This window comes from Cynocephalus volans, chromosome 13, assembly GCF_027409185.1.
Source record: "Cynocephalus volans isolate mCynVol1 chromosome 13, mCynVol1.pri, whole genome shotgun sequence".
NCBI lineage: Eukaryota > Metazoa > Chordata > Mammalia > Dermoptera > Cynocephalidae > Cynocephalus > Cynocephalus volans.
This window is the reverse complement of record NC_084472.1, coordinates 43,486,914-43,512,235: the sequence shown is the minus strand read 5'-3', so window position 1 is coordinate 43,512,235 and position 25,322 is coordinate 43,486,914. Positions and strand designations below refer to the sequence as shown.

The following is a 25,322-nucleotide window of genomic DNA, read 5'->3' as shown; positions in this document are numbered from 1 at the left end:
GGTAGAGTGACTGAAAAGGGACATGAGGAACCTTCTGGATGATGGAAATGTTCTGTGTATTGATTGGGATGATGGTTGTATGGATCTAAACATCAGAATTCATCAAACTGCATACTTAACATCTGTACATTTTATTGTATGTAAGTTCTGACTCAATAAAGTTGATTTTTTATTTTTTTTAAAGATAATTGATTATAGTTTGGGGTACTGAGTCGAATATCAGTACATGTGTTCCATAAGTGGTGATCAAATCAGGATAATTAGTATACTCATTTTTATAAATCATAATCAATCTTTGTGACCTTTAACTAGTTTCTCACCAAATAAGTTGATTTTTTAAAAATGTGTGTGTGAAAAATCAGTGATTTGTGTGTGCCAACACAAAGTTTAAAAAGCCACCATTTAAAATGGCAACATAAACTACAAAATATATAGGGAAAAACAAAAACATGTATGAGACTTTAATGGAGAAAATTTTAAGACTCATATAATTAAAATTATAAGAGATGCTTGTGTTTATGAATGAAAGATACAGTAAAGATGTGAGTTTTGCTCCACTTATTTATAAATTCAGTGTCATTTCAGTTAAAATCCAAGCAGGTAAAAGGGAATTCACTTTATCAGATTCCAGGATATAATCTATAACTTTAGTGATTAAGAGATGATGATATATGCCTCAAATGTAGACTAGTGGAAGAAAAAAAAAAAGAGCCTGGAAATACATGTGGCATCCTAAAATGGTAGTGGAAAGTTACAATAGTGTACTTAGTTACCTGAGTTGGGGAGGGGAGGATACATACATCACACCATACACAAAAGTAAATTTCAAGTAGATTAGGTAGCAAAGGTAAAAAGCAAAACATTAGACTTTATGACTTTTCTTAGAAGATCATAGTGTGTGGAAGGATTTTAAAGAAGATACAAATGTATACATCATACAGGATTTCAAACAATTGATAAATTTGAGCACATTAAAGTGAAATACTGTAGTAAGAAGGCCATCAAAAGTCACTTATTGGGTAAAAATAATGCAGCATGTGGAACTGACAAAAGCTTAGTATCCAGAAGGTATAAATGATCTCACAATCACTGTTAAGTCACATTTAACACCATGGTTGAAGGTTTGGATTCTGGTACCCGCCAGCTGCCAAAAAACAAACAATATAAATGATTGCTGTGAATTAAGAAAAAGATGGTGAATGTGAACAGGTGATTCTTAGGAATAGAATCATGAAAAATTACTAAATGTAAATATATTTTGGAACTCCTTAGTAGTCAGGGAAGGGCAAACATCAGCAACCCTCTATGTATCACCCATCCTAATGGCCAAAATTACAGGGACCAAAAATGTCAAATGTTGGTGATATTGGGTAAAATAGGAACTCTTGGTTCCCTGGTGGGAATGACAATTGGTACACCATTTTGGCAGTACATGGTAAAGTTGTGTATGTGCGTGTCCTACTGTACTGCATTTCTATTCCTTGGTATATGTCCTAAGGCAGTGGCTTTCTTTGTCTGTTTTTGACAGACCCAGACTGGGAAATACATTTTACTTGTCACAAAAACTGAAAGTCTATTTTCTATTTTTTTCTTTTTTATTCTTTTTAAAATATTTTTCTCAGGATCTACTACATTGATTTCATGCTCACTAATGGTTCATGACCCTCAGTTTAGAGATATAGAGTACAACATAGTGAAATGTCTCAATAGAGAGTGTGTGTGGTATGTGTGTATGTATGTGTATGTACACTAGGTTGTAGTGTAAAATATATTTCTCACTGTGGGATATTTTGTTTAAAAAGTCTAAAAGTTTCTGTTATAGAAGAGCTTTCACATAGTGTAGGAAGATATATACCAGATTATTTATGGCAGCTTATAAGAGTAGAAAATTGGAAACCTAAGTAATCATCAAGAGAAGAATGCATATGACAGTTAAAGAAGTGAATTAGAATTTAGGTTTATATGTATCCACATGGGTAGTTGTAATACTGAGTAAAAAAAGCAATTTGATATGAACATTAAACTTTCATATAAATTTATAAAATATACAAAATTGTATAGATATAATGTAGCAAAGCTGTTAACTGATCATGGAGGAAATTCAGGATAGTGATTATCTCTGAGAAGCAAGAGGGAGGGAAATAGGGTCAGAAAGGTGTACATAGTGGACTTCAGCAGTGTACATCATGTCTTATTTCTTATATCTGATCAAATACAGCAAAATGCTAAGATTTGACAGCTGGATGGAAGGTACACAAGTGTTTGATATAATATTTTTTTTTGTTTGTACGATTGAAATATATAATTTTAAAAATAAACATCCCATTCACAATAAAAAATCAAGATACCTGGAGGAATAAGTAAATTTAACAAGATGTGTGAGTCCTTTACGGAGAAAGTCCAAAATAAATAGAAACATCTCATTTTCATAATAGGAACACTTAATATCATACATATGTTAGTTCTCCACAAATTGATATTAACTCGTACTTCCAATCAAAATCCTACAGGGTTTTTGTGGAACTTGTCTTTTTTTTTTTGGTGGCTGGCTGGTATGGGCATCTGAACCCATGAACTTGGTGTTATAAAGCTGCACTCTAACCAACTGAACTAACTGGCCAGGCCGGTTTTTTGTGGAACTTAACATGCTAAACTTAAAATAACCAACAGCTAACAGAAATTTGAAAAATAAGGAGGGTGGCTCACCCTAGCAAATATAAGGACTAACTAGAAAGTAAATAGCAATTCTAATTCTGTGATATTGATGTAATGTGTGAACAGACGAGAAAGCCCACGATGAGACCTTTATTTAATAGGGATTTGATATATGAGGGAGTGGCATTATGGATTATTAAAAGATGAATAATAATGAACAGTGCTGATATGAAATAGGCTATTTTGTGACAGGTAATTAGATCACTGTTGCACCTCTTAAAAACAAATTTTGATATATTAGTAAACTAAATATTAAAAGTGAGATTGAAAATGTCTAAGAATATCTAGAGGGGAGCTGGCCATTTAGTCCAGTTGGTTAGAGTGCAGTGTTATAAAACCAAGGTCCCAAAGTCAACGGTTCCTATCCCCATACCAGCCAGCCACCACATTTAAAAAAAAAAAAAAAAAAAAAAGATCTAGTGGGGATTCCTCTTATAACATCAGGGTACTTCTTTGTGCTTCAGGTTCCTCATTTGTAAATAATAGTACCTAGCCCATTTGGTTCTTAAATTAAAAGAGTTGGTTGAGTTCATGCTTACTGCACTCTTAGACTTAGGCACTCAATAAATTTTTCATACTATATTTGGGGAGCAGAACAGGATTTCTTTAAAAAGAAGCAAAGTTCTGTCATAAAATATTTTAGATTAAAATATAATTTTTTGTATTCTAAAAGACGATATAAAGTAAAAAATCATTCTAAGGATTTAGAGATTTTTTTTAATGCGTATTCGGTGATAGGGCTTATATCAAAATAAAAACAGTGAGAAAAGTACAACACAGTTAAAGACTGCAAAAAATATGAACTGTAGTTTAATAAAACATACGGAGAATGCTATTTATAAAACTATGTTATAGAGTTACTAATAACTTGAAGGCTTTATTTACTGTAAGTTCAGGATAATCAGACCTCTTACCCAACTGAAACTTTCCAGTGAGTAATCTTAGAATCCCAATTTTACTATGGTTATTTGATAAGCATTCACTTATAAAGATAAAGTCTTCCTGTTCTTTTGAAACCTGCATTATATATCACTTATTGCTGGAATTAGAAACAGAATTAGCATCTGAACTTCATTTTCAATTCTTGGAGATATTGAAAAAAATTTTAACTTCGTAGAGAGCTTGCTGCCACACAATTGAAGGAAATCTGTATTCTGTAAATGACTCCTTGGCATTTTGATAACTTGATCATAAATCTAATTTTCTTATTTTTTTATTCCATTTGTCTTCAACTTGGAACATATTGCTGTCTTCACAGGTACTTCAGAAACTTCATGGAAAAACAGAATTAAAAGATAATATGAATCTTTCAACAAGCTTTCCTCACATTTCTTGTCAACCTGCATTCAGCATATTTACATTTAAAAAATATTGACTAAATACTTCAGTTATTTGAAATAGAACATGCTCAACTAGTTGAAATGTATTATCAGTATTACTAATAAATTTAATTACCTACTTTAAAAGTACTCCAGAGATAATCAGGTGTCAGCACCCATGGTTACTAAGACATGAAAAATTAAGACTGTTAACTTTAAGTGTTCGTGTAGTTTCATAAGTGGTCATAACTGCTTTTGTAAGACATGGGGCACTGAAATCATGTGGCAGTACCAGGTCATGTGGTCATTCAGATGACCCAGAATAGGCTTAAACATAAGGTGTTTTCATTTCCATGAAGAAAACAAATTTTAAGGGTTTTATAGAAGATTTTTAGATCCCATGAATACATCTGGACTCATGAGAAACATTTCTCTTAACAAAAGCGTCAGAAACTGTTTACTCAGTTTCTTCGTAATACTGGAGAATCCCTTTTATTTTTGCTAATTACACTAAAATCTAATTTTTATTCATCATCTTTGGCTAAATTCTTGTGAATGGAATAATTGAGCAAAAGGTATGAACACTTAGGTAGATTCTTTTTATGTTTTGCTTTTTCTCTCAGTTTTTCACAGGGAACAGAAATCACTCATGCTAGTTAAAAAAGAGGCTTTGTTCTAAGGGTAAACTTGGTGTGGAGCTAGAGCAGGCCTGGACAGTCCTCAGAAACCAAGCCTAGGGACTGGCTGTTCTCCTTTTCTTCAGGACTGCAGCCGTCTCTGCCTAGCTTGGGCACACTCTTATTTATGCACTGCCTAACTTATTTCCTGAGTCTACTAGATTATATACTGCTTCCTGGCCATGTGATGAATACAGTTAAGTACATAAAGGCATGTATAAAACTGGCCCTGTAACCTTAGCCTGCTGGTTTGCTTCTCTTTCCGTGTTCCAAATGATGATTAATGTACCATCACATGCTGCTCAGTTACATTGCGCATCCTCATCAGTTATCTTTGAATCCTTTTCACTAAACTGTCTACATCCAGTTGGTCAATAAGATGGGCGAATTGCCTCTGAAATAACTGAATACTCCTATCATTAGCACTTCTTTCTTCGGCTGTTTATTCTGGGCTGGCCTTATTCTCCCCCTCATCTCCTACCTTAATGCTTCCTGCACTCCATTTCTAGCAGTAACCTCAATTTTTTGTAGCTCCTAAAGCGTTTCCTTGTCTTTAGGAAACATGCTGAACTTTCTGTTTGGTATACTCTCTCTTCAAACTTTTGCTCTGGTGTCACTTTTTTGATAACACTCCCTTCTATAGGTTGAATTAATCATTGTCTCTGTGCTAGGATAACACTGTGTCACATGGTATTAAGGTTTATATAGTTAGCTCCCCTAAAACATACTTTGTGGCACAGAGTAGGAATTCAGCAGGGGCCAAAGGTAGCCAGATATGCCTTTTGCTGCCCGGTAGTCCCAGGTTTCTAGTTGGTGGATTATTATATGTGTCTGATGGAGTTTTGTGTGTCTTTGCTTTATTAGTTTGTCAAGTTGTAGCTTTATATACTGTAGTGCTTTTCTAAGTATATTATTACAGAGTCCATCACTATAGACAGTTTAAAAAGGCTACTCAAATTCTCAGTGTTGATCCATTACTTGCCTTACAACTCCCTAGCTTAGAGCAAACCTCTTTTTCCTATTTCTGCTATATTGCTAAAGAAAGTCACATAATCCTATTGGCTCCTTTCAGATTTTTAGTGTCTGAATCACAACTGGGCTCTCAGTGTTGCCATTGTAGCATTGTTATGTGGAGATCATATGTCCATAAAAAAGGGTTTTGTGTCCAAATTTATGAAGTTTGGCATACCATGTTGCCTTTTCTGGGAGACTCTTGGGACAGTCTCCTGAATTGAACTTGAAGACCCATTAATTATTTTTCCCTTTAGGGGGGCGTGAACTTGATGTGAATTAGGTTGTGATCATTATTTTCTGGCAGACTATGCCAAAGCCTCAGTATCTTCAGTTGGAAGACCTTTTTGAAAATGGTCTTTTGAGAATTCAAAGTCATTTCTTGAGGTTATAGTTAACATTTCCTCTTTAGTAAATGTATAGCGCCGTTACATCGACCGTGCTGTCAGTGCCTCAAATAAGTTTGTGATTGGATTTCATTTTGACTCTCAATTTTTGTCCTCAAAACAGTAAAGATTTTTCACCTTTTCCCACCCCAGCCTGGTCCTGTCCCCCAGCATTTGCCTAGATGTGCTTACAGAGGCTACTGGCAAGCTGTGGGCAGACACTCTAGGATTACATCTTTGGCCAGTTGCAACCTCTTCCCTTCTGAAATTTGCTGTGTGCATTGATATACTGAAGGTTTTGAGGTAACTGTTTATTTAGGAACCTCTTAATGTATTTGTCCAGACACCTCTAAAATTTTTTTTGAATTGTAATTTATATCTGATGAAATGCACAAACCTTAATGTTCAGTCCTGTGAGTTTTGATAATTGTGTACTCACATATGACTGCCTGTCAAAACAAGATAGAAAACAATTTTTATCACCCCAGAAAGGTACTTTATGCCTCTGTTCACACATTTCCATTTCCTTCCCCAGTACATCTGAGACTGTCATTTTGACTGTCATTTTGACTTTAGATTAGTTTTGCCTGTTTTGGGAAGTCATAAATGGAATTAGACAGTATATATATTTTTGTGTCTTTTGCCCAGCATGTTTTTGAGATTCATCCATGTTGTTTCTGAGCAGTATTCTTTTGTATGACTATACTACGGTTTTTTCTTCTTGTTGATATTTTGGTTGTTTCCAGTTTTTGGCTGTTATGAACAGGCTACTATGAACACTATTGTACAGGTCTCTTTTTGTGGACATATGCTTTCATTTTTTCTTGAATATGTGTCTAGGAGTAAAATTGCGATGTAGGGTGGAAGTATGTTTAACTTTTTAGGAATTTACCAATTTTCCAGAGGTGCTATACCATTTTACACTTATATCAGCAGTGTATGTGCATTCCAGTTACTCCATGTTGTAGGCTTCCCAAAGATATCCAGGTCCTCCTAATCTCCACAACCTGTGAATGTTATTTTATATGGCAAAGGGGACTTCACAGATGTGATCAAGGGTGTTGAGATGAGGAGATTATCCTGGGTTATCTGGGTGAGCCCTAAATGTAACCACAAGTGTCCTTATTAGGAGGGGATAAAGGGAGATTTGATTACAGAATAGGAGAAGGCAGTGTGACAATGGAAGCAGAGATTGGAGTGATGTGCTCGAAGATGGAGGAAGGGAGAACAAGCCAAGGAATACAGGCAGCCACTAGAAGCTGAAAAAGCCAAGGAAAAAAAGTTCATTTCCCAAACTCAGTGCTTTAAAACACAAATTTACCAAAATTAGTTTCAGTAGACAAAAGTCATATCAGCAGAGCTAGTTCCTTCTGGAGGGTCCAAGGAACTACATGGTGATGATGACCTTTCTATATATGTTGCTGGGTGTGATTTGCTAATATTTTGTGAAGGTTTTTTTGTGTCTAGGAGTAACAGACTCTTGCCTTGTATTAATGTAAGATCTTGGGCCCAAGCCAATTTCTTGCCTCTGTCAGTGTTAGACAACTTTTGCTTCTCATTCTTCAGCATCAGTGAACCTTTGTCTGGGACTGGCGATGGCAGTGTTTCCTGCCTTCCTCCAGTAATAGATTGTGGTTATTGTTACATGGTGAAAGGCATTTGTTTGTAGGAAGTGGACAAGTAAGTTCTGCTCCACAACCTCCCAGCCCCCAATAGCATATGGCTTTTGCTCTTCTCTTCCCCTTGAAGCAGGGGATCTTTGCTTGGGCTCTGGTCATGTGAGGCTTTCTTGAATCTCCCCTCATGTTTGAAGCAGTTTGCTTCGTATCAGATGCCACCAAAAAATGGGAAGAGCTTTCTCCCATTTTTTGCCTTTTTCAAGGGTGCTCAGTTGGCCCTTGGAAAAGAGCTTGTGAATGAGTGCAGATTCCCCTTCTGTCTGTCTGGTGCTTCCAGGGATGCTTAACTCAGCCTTTAATCTTTAGTTTTATCTTTAATATTCAGTAGGTTGAATGTGTGTTTCCTTTGCATATGTGGTGGGTTGGTATCTGTCATCACTTAAAATTCCTGGCCATTATCCCTTCATATATTTTTTTCCTGCCCCATTCTCCCTTTTATCTTCTAGTGGCACTCCAATTAAATTCAATTGACATTTGGTCTTTGATGTTCTGAGTTTTTTCCCACACTTTTTTTCCACTTTGTGTTTCAATCTGTATACTTTAATTTGGCAAGTTTTCAAGTTCACTGCTCATTTCTGTCTGTTATTAAGCCCATTTAATCAAATCTTTATTTCTTTTTTTTTTTTGGCAGTTGTCCAGTGTTGGGATCTAAACCCTTAACCTTGGTGTTATAACACCATGCTTTAATCAACTGAGCTAACTGGCTAGCTGAAATCTTTAATTTCTGATACTGTAGTTTTGATTTCTAATATTTCCTTGATATCCTCTTTGATAGCTTCAGTGTCTGATGAAAATTCTCTATTTCATTATGCATGTTGTTTCCTTTAGTGTTTTTATCATAGTTACTTTAAAGTCTTTGTCTGATTATTCCAACATTTGGGCCCTCTCTGATCTGATTATATTAATAATTTCATCTTTTGATTATGTTTACTACTTCCTATGTCTTGCAATTTTTGATTGAATGCTGAACATTTGTGTAAAAACAGTAGAGATTAAATAAACATTATTTACCTCCAGAAAATGACCCATCATTTCTTGTGTCAGTTTGATAGATTGTGGGGCTAAGTCAATAAGATGTATAGTTGAACTGGTTCTGGGCTTCGTTGCAACTTACTTTTGATTTAGTTCAAGTGTTTTGAGAACAAGAGCAAGGCTTTCTTTACCGTGAGGTTTGTTGTTTGAGTGTGATTTTTATCTCTTTTTTCCTTTATATCTGAGACACCAGCTTTTCTGAACCATGGGAGATTATAGCTGTCCATTCTTTGGTCATTCTGGAGTTCTTTTTGCTCTTTAGTCCTGTTCCAGGCTTTTGTGTCTGTTGAGATATTTTTCTGCTGTTAATGCCTTCTAGAAGTTTCTCTTAGCAGTCTTGCCCTGTCCTAGCCTTGGCACTTCAGTGTCCAGAGTGTCTGTGTGAAAGTTTTTCTCTCATCTTGCCTGTCCCACCCCATCACTTAGAATGTCTAAGTCTTTTGGATTGATTTCTCTCACCTCTTCTTTTTGCTCCTCCCCCCATTTCAGAGGGCAGATTTGAGGAAGGTCTTGAGCTTCTTAGGTAGGTCTAAGCTTTCTTAGTACTTGGTGAAGACCTGTGGGCATGAGTGGTTGGGTAGATGCAGGTTTGCTCTGTGAGATCCTTGGAATTCTAATAGGTTATGTCAGCATGTGTATTGCTGTTAAAATTTATTAAAGTTTATGCTGGTTTCTCCTTACCTTCATCCATGGCAAGATTATTCCTTTTTAGCCACTTCACCAAGAAAGAGACTGTCTGTAGGCCTCTCTTCTATCAAGGCTAAAAACTTTCTGGACTTAAGTTCCACTTACGTTGCTTTGCATCATTAGTTCTCTGTTGGTTCAGAGAAACCATGATTTTGCAGCTTATCTGGCTAATTTTGATTGTTAGGATGAAAGTGATCATCAGTTGTGACTTCCTACTTTCTAGACAGAAGTAGAGCTCCTCCTATGGAATACTTTTTAATATATAGTCTAATGATAATATATACATGATAACATTACTGTTGTTTCACTTAGTTGATTTTCTATAGTATTTCTCAGAGCTAGTTTTCTAAATATTTTCCATTCTTATCTCTCCAGTTCTGTCCTAAACTAGTAAGTTTGATTTTCTCTCTTATTTTGAAATTAAAGTGATCAGCATTAAATTATTTGAAGTAATAACTTAATAGTTGGGGAAAGCTTACCATTGAAATAGAGTGAGGAAATATTTCTGGGTAGGATGCAGTATTTCTTTGTTGTCCAAGACTCTTAGTAAAACAACTAGAAAAGCCAGGTAATTTACAAAGATTAAATATTTAAAGATAGAAAACTGTGGAAGTGGGGCTGGCCCGTGCCTCACTCGGGAGAGCGTGGTGCTGACAACACCAAGTCAAGGGTTAAAATCCCCTTACCAGTCATCTTTAAGAAAAAAAAAAAGAAAACTGTGGAAGTAAAAATGATTAAAGAAAGTATAATTCTGGACTGGGGGAAAACCTTTTAGGTGCGAGCTGAGAGGTCTGTAGCTGACTGTGGGGCATTGCTTCTCATGGACATAGACTAGGGGGGCCTTTGGGCTGAATCTTGGGGCTTGAGTGATAAATAAGAAATGTAATGTGTAGAGAGAGAAACCCCTGAATATATTTGCTGAATTCCATAGCTCAGTTGGGCGGAAGAGATAAACCAAAAATCTCAGAAAAGGAGATTGGAATTTCTTCTATTCCTGTGGTGTTGAGATAAAGATTCTCTGAGGGAGGGACCTTGAGAACAGTAGGTGAGAGTTGAAAGCCCTTGAGGAAGAGGTGACTACACACTGATGATTTTCAACACACTCAATTTCTTCCCCCTCTAGACATTTGCCATATTCTGAAGCTGCTTAGACTAAGAGGCTAAGAAGTAGACCCCAAATCTTTTAAAAGTGAAGCAGTTCTTACAATATTTTAGGTACCAAGAAGGTAAAGACCTGCTAGCCTTTTAAATGAAAACTCCTCAGAACCTTGTCCCAGGAACAGGGACAGACCAGAGATTATCTTGTTCATAACTGCTACTTAGCAGTGTTCCATGCTTTTAGCTTTATAGTGGGAGTTGTACCAGAATTGACCATGTGTATGAGATTATAATTGAAGGATGAATAAATATCTAGGATAATCAGTAAAAGAAAAGTAAAAGAATGTATAACAAGTGGATAGAGAGAAAAATTAAGTAATACATGATAAATTGAAAAGAAGGCAAGAAAAGAGAGACTGGCATCATAAAATATGCAGACAAATTAGTTATTACATTAATTGCAAATAGGGTTAAGTATTCCAAGTAAATGGCAAAAATTATCAGTCTGAACAGATAATAGTAATTTCCCAACTATTTGCTTTTTACAGGAGGAACAACTTAAATACAAGTATCTAAAGAGGTTGAGAGAAAATGGTGGGAAAAGATATACCATTGAAATGCTAACTGAAAAAAGATTCTATAGCTATGCTAATCAGGCAAAGTAGACTTTAATACAATAAGCATTAGTAGAAAAAGAACATTTTATAATACATGGGGATCAGTCCTCCAGAGAGTTATCACAATTCTGAATCTGTAGTTAGTAACGTAGCTTGAACATCTATAAAATAGATAAATACACAGTCATGATGGGAGCCTTGGGTGTATTTCTCAAAAGTTGATAGAACAAGCAGGTGTATAGAAGATATGTACATCACAGTTTACAGATTTGATCTGATTGTCATACATAGAATGTTAAAACCATTAAAGATGAAATTAACCTCCTTTTCCCTGCATATGGAAGTTGTACCAGAATTGACCAAGTGCTGGGCCATAAAGCCTCAAAAATTTTCATTGGATTTTAATAATTGAGTATGCTCTTTGACTACATTATAATAAATAGAAATCAATAGCAAAAGATAATTATAAAGTCCCAAACTGCCTTGAAATTAAATATTATAAATAACCTATGGCTTAAGTAAGAAATGATGGAAGTTAGAAAGTATTTTGAATTGATCAAAATGGAAGATGAACTGTAATTAACTGGAATTCTGTTATTGTAATGCTAGGGAATTTATAGCCTTAAGTCTATGCATTAGAAAAGAAAGCTTTCTTAAGAAGGTAGAAAAAGAATAGCAAATCAGACCGAAAGACAGTAGAAGTAAGGAAATAATGCAGATAAAGTGGGCAGAAATTTGTGAATAAAAAGTAAGCCTACAGTAGGGAAAATCAACAGATACTTTAAGAAGTTGGTTTTTTGAATATATTAATGTAAGTGATAACCACTGAATAACACTCATCAAAAAAGAAAGGAGAAGGTAGGGAGAGAAGGCAAATTACAAATATCAGGAATGAAAAAGGGTACAGCTCTGTAGATCCTACAGTCATTAAATAGAGAGTAAGAGGACTTTATGAACAATTTTATACCAGTAATATGGAATGAGGAGAATGAGGCAGGGATTTTGAGTATTTAGAGCTAGACCATTCAATATGGTAAGGCACTGTCTTTGTGTGGCTTTTGATTACTTGAAATATGGCTAGTCCAACTTGATTTGTCCTGTAAGTGTAAAATACGCAGCAGATTTTGAAGACTCAGTAGGAAAAAAAGAATATGAAAACTTCAATATTTTTTATATTGATTACACGTCACAATGATAGTATTTTTTGCTATATTGGGTTAAATAAAATATATCAATAAAATGTTTCCTATTTCCTTTTACCTTTTAAAATGTGGTCACTAGAAAATTTAAATTACATATATGGCTTACATTACATTTTTATAGAGGTGGTTGTGTGTGCTCTAAGATAGGTACTATTATTATCCCTACTTTACAGCTGAGAAAATGGGTGGATAGAGAGTGGTACCGTGCAATTAATAAATGGCATTCCTGGGATTTGAACCTGGCAGACTGGCTTCAGAGTCTCTTTTCTTAAGCATTACACTATATGTGTTTTCCATATTTTAAGCATATTAAGTCATTTTTCTGTCATTTCTTGCATGTATTGAAGGATTTTTAGTAGTGGCATGTATTAGTCCATTTTGTGTTACTACAACAGAATACCTGAAACTGGGTAATTTATTTTAAAAAAGAGGTTTAATTTGGCTTATGAATCTGGGACAGCTGCATCTGGCACAGGCCTCAGGCTGCTTCTACTCATGGCTGAAAGTTTCAGGCAGCCGGCAGGTACAAGCAGATCATATGGCAAGAGGAAACAAGAGAGAGAGGGGAGGTGCCAGGGTCTTTTAAACAACCAGCTCTCACAGGAACTAATAGAGCAGGGACTCATTCACTACCCCCACCCAGGGAGAGCATTAATCCATTCGTGAGGGATCTGCCTCCATGACTCAAACTGCCACATTGGGGATCACATTTCCCCATGAGTTCTGGGAGGACAGTACATCCAGACTCCATCATGGGGTAACATGTGATATCCATTTTAGAAAGCTATTTGATCAAAGGAGGTGGAAGGTGGAGGCTAGGAGACTATAGTTAAATGATTTATAGGTAGTTTAGCTGAGAAAGGAGTTGGAGCTAAGTGCTTCGTCCTAATCCTGTCTACTGGACTTATTCGGCAGGCACAGGTAACTGTTGATTGTATAGGGAGCTCAAACCTTAATGGTAGTTCTTCTTAAGTCTCCACATTAGCTCCAAATTGTTATGTGCAATGCAGTATATTGTCATGATCAAGAATTTGTTCTCTGGCATTGTATTGCTTGATTTAAATCCTAGTGTCAGCACTTAAAAGTTTTGTGATCTTGTTATAGTAGCTTTCATGACACCTTTCTCTCCCTGATCACCCACTTCTTCCTCTAGTGTCTGATAACTTTTTCATACACATTTCTTAGAATTTTTTTTCCCTCAGAACTTGACCTAGACCCTTCCCCTGTACACCAGAGTTCTGTTACCACTCATCTGTTAGACCTTTCTGCTGAGCTTCACGCCTTTGTTTCCACCTGCTTATTGGGCATCTCTATCTGGAAATTTCACAGGCATATCAAATTTAGCTTTACTAAAACAATACTTACGTTCCTCCAATACTTCTTAATTTTCCCAGTTGTATTTTCATTCAACTAGTTGTTCAAGCAAGAACCTGTAATTCATAATTTTTCTTCATCAATTAAATTCTGTCTGTTCCCTTTCTCAGTATCTATTCTTTCCTTCTGTGTATTATTATAGTTTTCTTGGTTGATCTATCTGCCCTTAGAAATTTCATCCTCTACTACCCTCCACTGCCAATCTCTTGCTACACAGGACTTTTCTTTCTCCCACCCTTTCCTCGGGTAATTTATTAAATATGGCAGATTTAATGTATAGGAATACATGTTTTTCCTTTTTTTCCATAGCTCACTAAAATGAAGGCAAAGGAAAGAAAAGCGTAAGTTCTAGAGGACTAAGAGAATGGGAGAGGAAATAACAATGGAAGAGAGGTTACCCAAATTTTGGAATGTCAGTCACAGATAGAAATGTATGTTAACTGACATAGCAGCACTAGAAAAGCTGCAGTCTTAAATTCCTGCATAAAGGACTACAGAGAAAGCAGGGAAGAAAATTAAAGCAATAATAAAAATAAAATTCTCAGAACTTTAGGATCCACCAAGTGCCCAGAACAGTAGATTAAAAAAAAAAAAAAAAAAAGAGGAAAAAAAGAGGAAAAAAAGGTGCACACCCAGTTACATTATGAAATGTTAGAACCACAGATAGTGAAAAGATATTAAAAGCTTCTGGAGATAAAAAAATAAAAAATCCCAATTAAAGGATCAGGAATGAAAGTTACATTGGACTTAGTCAGCATCAACAGTAGGTACTAGAAAACTGAGGGTCAGTGTTTTCTAAATTCTCTGTGGACTGATAAGAAATGACCTTCAGGAAACAAGGAAATCAAGGTATACAGCAGAATATAAGCTACTTTTGTGTTGGAATAAGGTGGTGAGGATGTGGATAGATGGATGTTATACATGTTTATATTTGTAAAACTACACCAAGTAGGCAAAACCAACAACTCAATAAAAATGATTTTTATGGTGAACAGAAGAAATAGAGTAGACAGATATAGATGAGACTTGTGAATAGAGTGTATCTTGTTATATAGTTTGACTTTGGAATCTTATAAATGTTTTACATACTTAATATAAAATTTAATCAAAATGAAAAAAACCATAATGATTGAAGACACATAGAAATGAATTGTACCTATTGTATTTCTAGTTGGTGATATATACACAGAAAACAATTATTTCAGGAAACTTTGCAACACAGTATTTTGATTGTCCATCATTAGTGGACAAATAGAGCTGCAAGGAAATCTTAAACTTTCCTTTAGTAATCTTAGTGTTAGAAGTAATAGTGCTATTATTTGAAATTATTATGTATATGGTAGGATAATGCAAATAAGTGACTATACTTATTTGTACAAAATCAAGATGTTCAGTGTTAAAAGGAAACAAGAATAAATCATAGACTTTATAATGGGTTAAATGATGCTCACCACTACCGCTCCACCCCACCAAGATAAGTCTGTCTTGTAATCCTCTGAATCTGTGAATATGAATTTATTTGGAGAAAGGGTCTTTGCAGATAAGTTAAGGATTTTGAGACTAGATCATTGTGGATTATCTTGGGCCCTAAATCCAATGACAAGTGTCCTTGTAAAGTTCATACAGAGAAGGTGATGTGAAGTTGGAGACAGAGATGGGAGTGATGCAGCCACAACCCAAGAGAAGCCAAGAAATGTTGGGCAGCCACCATAACCTAGAAGAGGCAAGGAACCTTCTTCCCTAGAGTTTCTAGAGAGAGCGTGGCTCTGCCAACACACTATTTTGGACTGCTGGCCCCAGAACCAAGACATAACGTAAAATCCCTGGAATTAGGAACAAATTCACGAAGGTTACGTTATCTTTCTTTTTCTTTCTTCAAAGACCATACTCATATGTATCCTAGCTCTGTCCCCTGAGAAAACCTTGAAGCAATGAAAACTGTGTAGCATAGCACATCTAATACCTCAATTGTAGTCTTTATGTACCATATATATATGGTGTTTCACTAAGAAGTTTATATACCATGTTTCACTAAGAAGTTTCTTTGGAGTAGTAAATCTAGGAGTAGGAAATATATATGATGAGACTGCAATGTTTTGTTGTAATAGAAAACAAAGAAGAGAACTAGGGTTATGCCCAAAAGACTAAATTTGAAGGGGCTTCTATTGGTCAAAGATTTGATCATCAAATCAAGAAACAAAATCAATAAAAAAAATTTTACCACCATTGATTGAAACTCATTAAAATATAAAAACCTATTAGCTTCTAATGATGTGACCCTGCCTTCTCTCTCCCAAATCTTATTTAGGAATTAGGGCACTGACTTCTTACTCTGAAAATTAGCAATTAAAATGAAAGACTTAAGCATTTAACTTGGTTTTGCTTGAATGAACTGTATTTTAGGATTAAGCACATAGCCCTAGTTACTGGAGAGAAGTTCTTTGCACAATAATTATAGGTAATAAATGTGGATGAAATGGAATTAGAAAACAACCTTAATAAAATAATAGATGGTGGCAATGATCATTAATGGGTGAAGATATTAAATGAAAGGATGATGGGCGAAGTTTACAGTGCATAAACTCATGCTACCTATTACCAACTGATCAATCTTAGCATTGCTAAAGTGGATATCCAAATGTTTTGGGCCTCCTAAGTGATGTGATATGAACCACACAGCATCTTTTGCCAAAAGTTGAAATTGAATCCAAGTATGTGGAGCTAACCTCCATTGTACAGGATAGGATAGAGGATCAAGTAAATGATATAATAAGGAAAACAGACAATTCTAGAATGTAAAGTCATCTAGAGAACAGTTGACTTTTTTTCCTGAATCAATTTCATGAAGAAAAAAATGGAGGAGTGATTGTAGATTATAAAAAGCTTAGGAGACATAATATCCAAATAAAGTGTGTAGGCCTTGTTTTGGATCCTGGCTCTCAAACAAATGAACAGTAAAATGAAATTTTTTTAATCAGGCAAATTTGAGTGTGACGAGTTATAGATGATTCCAGCGTTATGATAATTAGGAAGGAAAATATCTGTATTTTTAGTAGATGGATATTGAATTATATAGAGATGAAAAGACAGTATCTGAAATTTAACTTTTTCGTTTCAGGAAGGACTGTGATAGAACCACATTTTAATCATTTTAGTAAACAGAAGAAGCAAAGCTATTTGAAAAAGTAAACAACATTAAGTGTAAAAATGATTCCCAACATAGGCTTCTGTACTAAGACAAGCTGTCAGTCAGGTCAAGTAAAGATTTTTACATTATCTCCAGTATATCTATCTTAGGAATGACATACTGCATTGAAATAATGTATTCACTGAACCAAGAATGATGAAGAATGAGGTATTAAGAAGTAGCAGCTCTAGCTCAGAGAGGTGAAGGAAGTTCCTAGGACAACAGTAATGCACAGGTCAGGGTACTGATAGTTTAGTTTGGAGTGGGAGGAGGATACAGCACTTTTAAGGTGCGAGGTCTTCATGGATAAAAGAAAGCTGGTTGATTTCTGATGCATTTGACTGGAAAATTTAATTGAGGGACTGGTGGAGAGTGGGAGGAATTTGTGGTATGTACATAGAAAGCTAAGCGAATGAAAAAATAAGACAATTCTGGGGAAAACAAAAAGTGAAGCAAAGAAATGTGATTATACAGTAGTTAACAACTAATCTCATCAGCTAACAATGTTTTATATATATATATATATATTTTAGTACAAAATTATTTAATTACAATTGGGAGATATTTTCAAAGTTGGAAGAAGGAAAGTAAATGGTATAAGGGAACTAAATCCTCATTTTCCATGGGAAAATCAATAGATTAGAAAACTTAATATTTTAAGGGTTACCATTATAAGCCTGTTACTTAGGTATAAATACTAAAAATGAAATAAAACTGAAGAATTTGAAAGAATGGCACCTTGGTGTGAGAAGAGAAAATGTATTTGACTTTACTCACCATGCACATTGTTACTTAGATAAAAATGAAAATATATGTTACGAAAGAAGAGGCTGAATTAAAGGTCCTTTCAAGGGCAGGTGAAAGTAAACCAAATCTTTTCTCCACAGACTCTGTTTACCTTTACTTCTTTATTCTTGTTTACTGCATACTTGGTGCATTTTTCCTTCTTATAATTTTAGATTTTGTTTTATGGTACTTGTTCAGTTAGTAATGAAAGTTTAAAACTTTGGGGAGAGTGGGCTTGTAAATTTTTTATATATGTATTTTTTAAGTCTTTTGAAAACAAATTGAAGTCCTAAAAAGTGAGGAAAAACTTTCTTTTTGCAAAAATATTTTAATTATTGACATTATTGAGTTAAAAATGTAGTATTGGTAGTAATAAAATTATTCAAAGTATTGATAAAGATTTTACTTGCAAAATTATTATATTTGCCCCCAAGACTTGAGTCCTTATAACATAGTCTTGTTTTTGGAAGGGTTTGTTTCCGCAATTCATTTAAATTAGTAAAGAACATTTTCGTGGGTGGAGAAGAGAACTTGAGAAAGTCTGTTGTGAAAATAATAATTTGAATATCTATTTTGTTGTGTAGTTTTCTTTCTATAATACGTTGAATTATTACCTGCTTTTAAAGTTAGTCCCTAAATGATCCTTTCAATATCTTTTCAGGTTGGATACAGGAGGCTACTTTGGTAGTGTGGATTGCTGCCTGTGGTAAGAACATGTCGTCCATCCTGCCATTCACTCCACCAGTGGTGAAGAGACTGCTGGGATGGAAGAAATCAGCTGCTGGGTCTGGAGGAGCTGGTGGAGGAGAGCAGAATGGACAGGAAGAAAAGTGGTGTGAGAAAGCAGTGAAAAGCCTGGTGAAGAAGCTAAAGAAAACAGGACGATTAGATGAGCTTGAGAAAGCCATCACCACTCAGAATTGTAATACTAAGTGTGTTACCATACCAAGGTAAGTGTTAGATCTGAAGCTTAACGGTCATACTGTTGAAAATTGCTCAAGAGAATCTGAAGCAAGGTTAAATGAATTTTTTTTTTACTTTCAAGTCACCTGTATGAATAAATATGACTGTTTTTAACCTATTGTATTAATTTTGTTTTACTAGTTAAGACTTGTTTATTTTACAGATCATTATTTTGAGAAGTGAGAAGGTTTAATCAAGCAAAATAAGATACTTAGATTTATTAAACTTTATCTTTATTGCTTAAATTTGTATGCTATGCTCATTTCTGTGGTTGAATGATGTTTGCCTAAAGATTGAAAGCTTTTTCTGTAACTGACAGTTTTCTCCTCCCTTGGTCAAAACTTCAGTCAGTAAGGAGTTAAAAGAGGCCGCTAAGTTTTTAATGAATTTTGCACAGTTTTTGTTTGAGTTGCAGCATTACTGATAGAACATTATGTGAGGCAGCCTCTTAGGTAGGTAGGCAGTCAGAACCTGTCTTGACCAACCTCTTAGTGGAAGAACCCGTTACTTGAAGAGGTTGAAGTTTTCTGAATGTAAGTTTAATCATTTACAGATAAGTAGCACTGTCAGAAGTATTGTTTTTTTTTTTTTAATAAAGTGGCAGGTGGTTTTTAAATATATTTCACTACTTTTTGCGTACATTAAAGGTTTTTTTGGGTGGGGTAAAAATATTCTCAAATGATTGTCTGCAGTGTCATACATGTGCGCTAGCATATAACACGTGAAACCATTCTATATGACTTGTTTGCAGTGAGCTTTGAGAAATACACTCCAGATGCTTGTAGATAACAGAGGCCAGTGACACCAGGCTGTCTACTTGCAAATGCTCACAGTAGGATGTTTCCTACCTTGTTTGGTACCAATTATCCATTTCTTTTACTTTACTTGTTTCGTTTATATCTTTAAGAGTCACTTTTCTTGGTTTATTCTTTTGTTTCACAAATGCTTACCGAGTGCCTGCTGTGTGCTGCCACCGTTTCTAGACACATGGGGATACAGTGATGAACAAAACACAAAGTTCCTGCCCTCCTAAGGGATCAATATACGCATTAAACAGGTGGACAAATTAATATAATTTGAGGTGGTAATGAGTGCAAAGAGGATAAGTGCAGTGATATGATAGAGAATGACTGAGGGATATAAAAACTGCTTTGGCTTGGATTGTGACGCTTGAGCTGAGCTCTGAGAAGCAGCAGCCGGTTGAGGGAAGAGCCTTCTAGGCAGAGGGAAGAGCCAGTTTAATGGCTCTGAGGTGGGAAATAGCTTCTTGTATTGGAGGATTTAAAAGGAGCTCAGTGGAGATGGAGTACAAAAGTTGGAAGGAACCTGATTGCATAGGGTATTGAAGGGCACTGTGGGAGTTTGGATGTTAATCTAAATATAAATGGGAAGCAAATTAGGATTTTTTTTTTAAGGACTTGAAAAATGGATTTAAAAAAATGTGTACTTTACAAAGATCATTCTGGCTGCTGGAGACATATAATGAGGGGATAACAATGTGTGTGTAGTAGGGTGGATGGAAGCGTGGATAGTCAGTCAGGAAGCTATGAAAAGGGGAGCTTAAGTGTGAATGACAGAGGCTGGGCGGGCATGGTGACTATACTAGCACTTGAGGTGAACAGATTCAGCATGTGTTTTGGAAGATGACCTGACAGGAGTTGCTGGTGAATTTGGCTAAGGATAAGTCAAGCCATGTTTGTTCATTTTTCGTTGTGTAGTGTGTGGCGTTTCTGTTGAGTAAACATTTATTAAATGCCTGCTACATGCCTAATGTGCTCTTGTGTGATTTGTTCTCAAGTTGCTTACTTTCTTGTAAGGATGGTAAACTTAAAAAAAAAAAAAGATAATTTCATAAGGTGTGGTGAGTGTTATGAAAGATATGCTAAGGGAGCTGTGTGCAGAGGAGACTTGTAGAAAGTTTCCTTCTGGAAGAATACTGGTGTTGGTGCCTGAGTTGAATCTTGGTGGCGTAAAGGAGGAATTAATCAGGAGAAGCCCATTTATTTACTCAAGAGTAGCACTGTGGTATGTAGATTGTGGAGGTTGGGGAGGATTGGTGAAGGGTTCCAGGCAAGCTTAAGAATATAAAGTGAGGGGTGGGAGATGGCAGGGTTGAGTCTGCATAGGTAGTAAGGAATCACAGTGGGCCTTGCTAGGGAGTTCACACTTAACCTGAGTGTGACTGGGTGCGGGTGGAGTCACTGAAGAGTCTTAGGTTCAGGAGGCCCAGAAGTCAGATTAATTTTAAATACAGAATCTGGCTGTGTGAGGAAACTGGTTGTGAGGCTGTCAGGAGTGGAGGCAGGGAGACCAGGTGGTAGGTTATCACCTCATCAAAGGGAGCTGTGTGATAGAGGCAGAGATGGAGCCACGTTTTTGCAAGCTTCATCTAAGGCTCAAATTGCCATTGCAGTGAGGTTTTATACACAGCAGAGCCTGAGAGTAGTCTTTTAAGGAAATACAACAGGTTAGCAGCCTGATGATTAAAATTGATCCATGTGGGTGTTTCTCCTGTGGAGGTCACCTTACCCACATTTCTTTTACTTCTTTTCCATTCTTTTTACAGGCTCTTTTAGAGATCTCTCTTCAGAATTATATTAAGTGAAACAAGTCAGGCACAGAAAGAGAAATACCACATGTTCTCACTTATTGGTGGGAGCTAAAAATTAATATATAAATACACACACACACACACACACACAAAACGGGGGGGGGGAAGAAGATATAACAACCACAATTACTTGAAGTTGATACGACAAGCAAACAGAAAGGACATTGTTGGGGGGGTGGGGGGGAGGGAGAAGGGAGGGAGGTTTTGGTGATGGGGAGCAATAATCAGCCACAATGTATATCGACAAAATAAAATTAAAAAAAAAATAAATAAATAAAATAAATAAATAAAAAAGAAGAAAGTAGAGATCTCTCTTCATATTCTAAAGCTTCTTCATCACTAAAAAGTTTTTTTCCTACCCTTTTGCCTTCGTAATTAATGTGAAGTGATGGTTGTCCATTATCTTGTTTTTCATTATCAAAAGTTCGTGAAGTTTAGAATCTTGCTTACCTATTTGGTGGTTTTTTTTTAATGTTGCAGAAATTTAGATTTGTCAGTATAGATTGTGTATTAAAATTTTTTACCTTCTTAGACTGTAGTGTGGTGCTATATATTAAGGCACTTCAAAAATTTCATGGAAAGATTAATATTTTAACTCTGTTTTTCCATGAACTTTCCGAAGTACCCTCATAGAAGGTTTGCTTTGTTTTTAGTAGTAGAACAGACATTTCTTAACTACTGAATATCCTTAAACATAAGGAACTTTAGTTGGAAGTTAGTCAACTCTTATTTATGTAGAGTATACAAGATGGGGAGTGGGTGTGGAAAAGGTCCATATGGATAAATCCAAGCCATAGTTTATTTTTGTTTATTTATTTTTGGTGGCTGGCTGGTAAGGGGATCCAAACCCCTGATCTTAGTGTTATCAAGATAACACCAAACATAGTTTAAACAGAATCATTTAAAATGTGATACAAAGTGGGTTTAATGTAAACTCATTTACTTAAAATTGCAAGTAAGGTGTTAATAAAATACCTTAAGATTTTACAAACCTAAATATACAAATAAATCCAGTCGATGAACATGAATCATAAGTTACTTAATTTTAAAAAATGGCCAGTGTTTTCTGTTAAAAGAATCCTTTTGTTGGCTCTTAATGGTTTCCTCCCCTCCACCCACTAATATTACAGTGGGATTAAAGTTAAGGCCAAAACATAGTCCTGGTTTTATGCCCCCGCCCACTCCCCTCACCTGCTCTTGCCTTTGTAGCTTTGCCTCTGAACGTTTAGAAACTAGTTACAGATATATGTCATTACTGCTTCCTTCCCACTGTTTGTGGTAACACAGAGTAATTCAGGGGTAGAACTTAAGCTGCAGTCAGCTAAATAATATCAATAAAGTTTCATGAAGCTTTTTCATCTCAAACATTTTTGACACTGAGGAATGGGAGACAGGGCAATTCAGTCATAAAATCAGAATGACAATTGATATTTAAGTAAAGAATCAGACATGAGAAAATGGTTTTCAATACATATTTACAATAAAGCAAAGTCGAAACTGCAGTGGAGATGGAATTCTGTAAAGTTAAAAAAGGGGACTACCAGGTCTAAAATGGCAATTTTATGATATACATTAATGTGTAGGAATGCAAAACTTATTATTTTCATAAGCATAAATTATAAGGGCTTTCCTAAGGTCGTGCTTTGATGACTATGTAATCACATTTTTGCTATTTACCCCTAAGGGAACAATCAGGAATATGGTCAGAAGTTTCTGATGTTCATTTCAGTATTGTTTGTAACAGCAAAGAATTAGAAAAAACCCAGTCCTAATCATGAGTTTCCTTAACTCTAATAATAAAGAAAATTTACCCAACTCATTTTATACCACAATTAAACAAGAATAGTAAAAGAAAAGTTTAAACCAGTCTCACTTATATAGATGCAAAAGTTAAAAATAAAATAATCAGAAACTAGAATTCAGTGGTTTATTAAAAACAAAACCACAAAAACATGACTAGGTGAGCCTTAGCCCAGGTTTTCCAGGGTGATTCAACTACAGGAAATCTATTAATGTAAGGTACCACATATTTACGTTTAAGAAGAATTTTATGATCACCTTGATGGATCTAGAAAGAGCTTTCTATAAAATTCACTATTCATGTTAATGAATTAGAAGTAGGAATTTTCTTAGCTTGATAAAGCATACTCCTAAAAATGTTACACTTAATCATGAAACTTTAGAGAGAAATATACTAAATTGTTATAGTGGTTATTTATGGATGATCTAAAAAAGCAATGTCTTATAATTTTTTCCTAGTATTTACATATATAAAAGCTGTTTTACTTTTATAGCCAGAACAATTAAGTGTTTACATAGGACTTTAGGGCAATTTAATTCTTGTCTATTTAAGATAAGACTATTTAATTCTTATTTTTACGTTTTTTATCCTTTGAAGTCAACTTTTCTCTTAAAGGGCAATTCTATTCTCATTTTCTTAGCATTCTTTTTCAAAGTATGTATATCTTTATGACTTTTTGCCTTTATAAAGTATTTACTTAAAAACATAAAGTAGTATGTGTACGTGATTCAAAAATCAACCACAGATTATACAGTGGAAAAATAAGTCTCCCTCCTGCCCCTCTTCTCTTGTCACCCAGTTTTCCTCCTCAGTAACAGTCGTATTACTAGTGTCTTACATAATCTTCCAGGATAATATGTTTCTTTTTAATGATGTCATTGACATTTGGTTCTTTTACATTTTCTAAACTTTTAAACATCAAAGTAATTACATACGGATTGTCAAGTTTTATTTCTGACTTCATATTCATACCCTTTTACTTCTCTAGATAACCAGGAATAGCTAAAGTGAAGTCTTTTTGAACCCAAACTGTGGCATTCAATTCTTCTTAAACTAGTGCTTTTTCATAATTTCAAAAGGGGATAATTCTTTCTCCCTCTCATTCATATGTAGAGATATATATGTGCACACATATATCATAATATGTATGGAGCACTAGGATGGAGGGAACTCTGAATTTGAAGTTTGATAACCTGTTTCGAGTCAGCTTCTTCAGTACCAATGAGTGTGGATGCTGGGGACTGTGACTTTTTACTTTTCACTATTTCTTCATCTGTGAAAGGTAGTGGTGCTATCAGATACTTTCACGGTATGACGTTTTGGTCCATTGAAACAATATAAGTGAGGTTTGTAAGCTGTGAAGCACTATAGCCATGAATGTGGTTTATTTGAAATATCAGATATTACGCGTCTTCATTTTTCTTTTATGTCTTTCCAAGAGAACTCACATTAAATTGTAAATAATAAATTGTATTGTCTATCTCTGCTTAGAAAAACTTTATGCCAGGCAACATTGCATTAATGCATATTTTAGTTTATTCAGATGTCTAACATTTATTCACAAAGTCAGAATGCTGAAACTTTTTATAAATGCAAATTAGGTCTTTGAGGTTATTGGTAATAGGCACCTTTTATCAGCTTCAGAGTCCAATTTGTGATTTTCTGTATGCTCCATTTATAGATTGTGAAAGCACTTCTGATGGTCTGTGAAACACTTTGAAAGACACTTTACTAGACCGTTGACCTTTATGTGGTACCTACATTTGCAGTTGTTAGACTTTTTTGTGGGGGCTCCTGCTCTAGGATTGCTTTAATCTGTTTTGTGTTGCTATAACAGAACTACCTGAGACTGAGAAATTTATAAAGAAAAGCAGTTTATTTGGCTTACGATTCTGGGACGGTTGTATCTGACACCAGCCTCAGGCTACTTCTACTCATGGGGGAAAAGGTGGCAGGCAGCTGGCAGGTATAAGCAGATCACATGGCAAGAGAGGAAGCAAGAGAGAGAGAGGAGGTGCTAGGGTCTTTTAAACAACAAGCTCTCGTGGGAACTAATAGAGCGAGAACTCACTCATTACTCCCCCTCCCCCAAGGAGAGCATTAATCCATTCATGAGGGTTCCACCCCATGACTCAATCACTTTCCAACACTGCCACATTGGGGATCAAATTTCCACA

General features: G+C 35.4%; 1 protein-coding gene across 3 annotated transcripts in view; it reads left to right on the top strand.

Moving 5' to 3' along the window:
• The window catches only part of SMAD2 (SMAD family member 2), an 82,618-nt gene that overhangs the window by 14,688 nt on the left and 42,608 nt on the right, over window positions 1-25,322 (top strand). For all 3 annotated transcript variants that reach the window (XM_063076543.1, XM_063076544.1, XM_063076542.1), the window contains one exon: window positions 18,432-18,720. In XM_063076543.1, coding sequence (XP_062932613.1) covers window positions 18,485-18,720 — 236 coding nt within the window. In that variant the 5' untranslated portion in view covers window positions 18,432-18,484. The remainder of the gene's footprint in view (window positions 1-18,431; window positions 18,721-25,322) is intronic.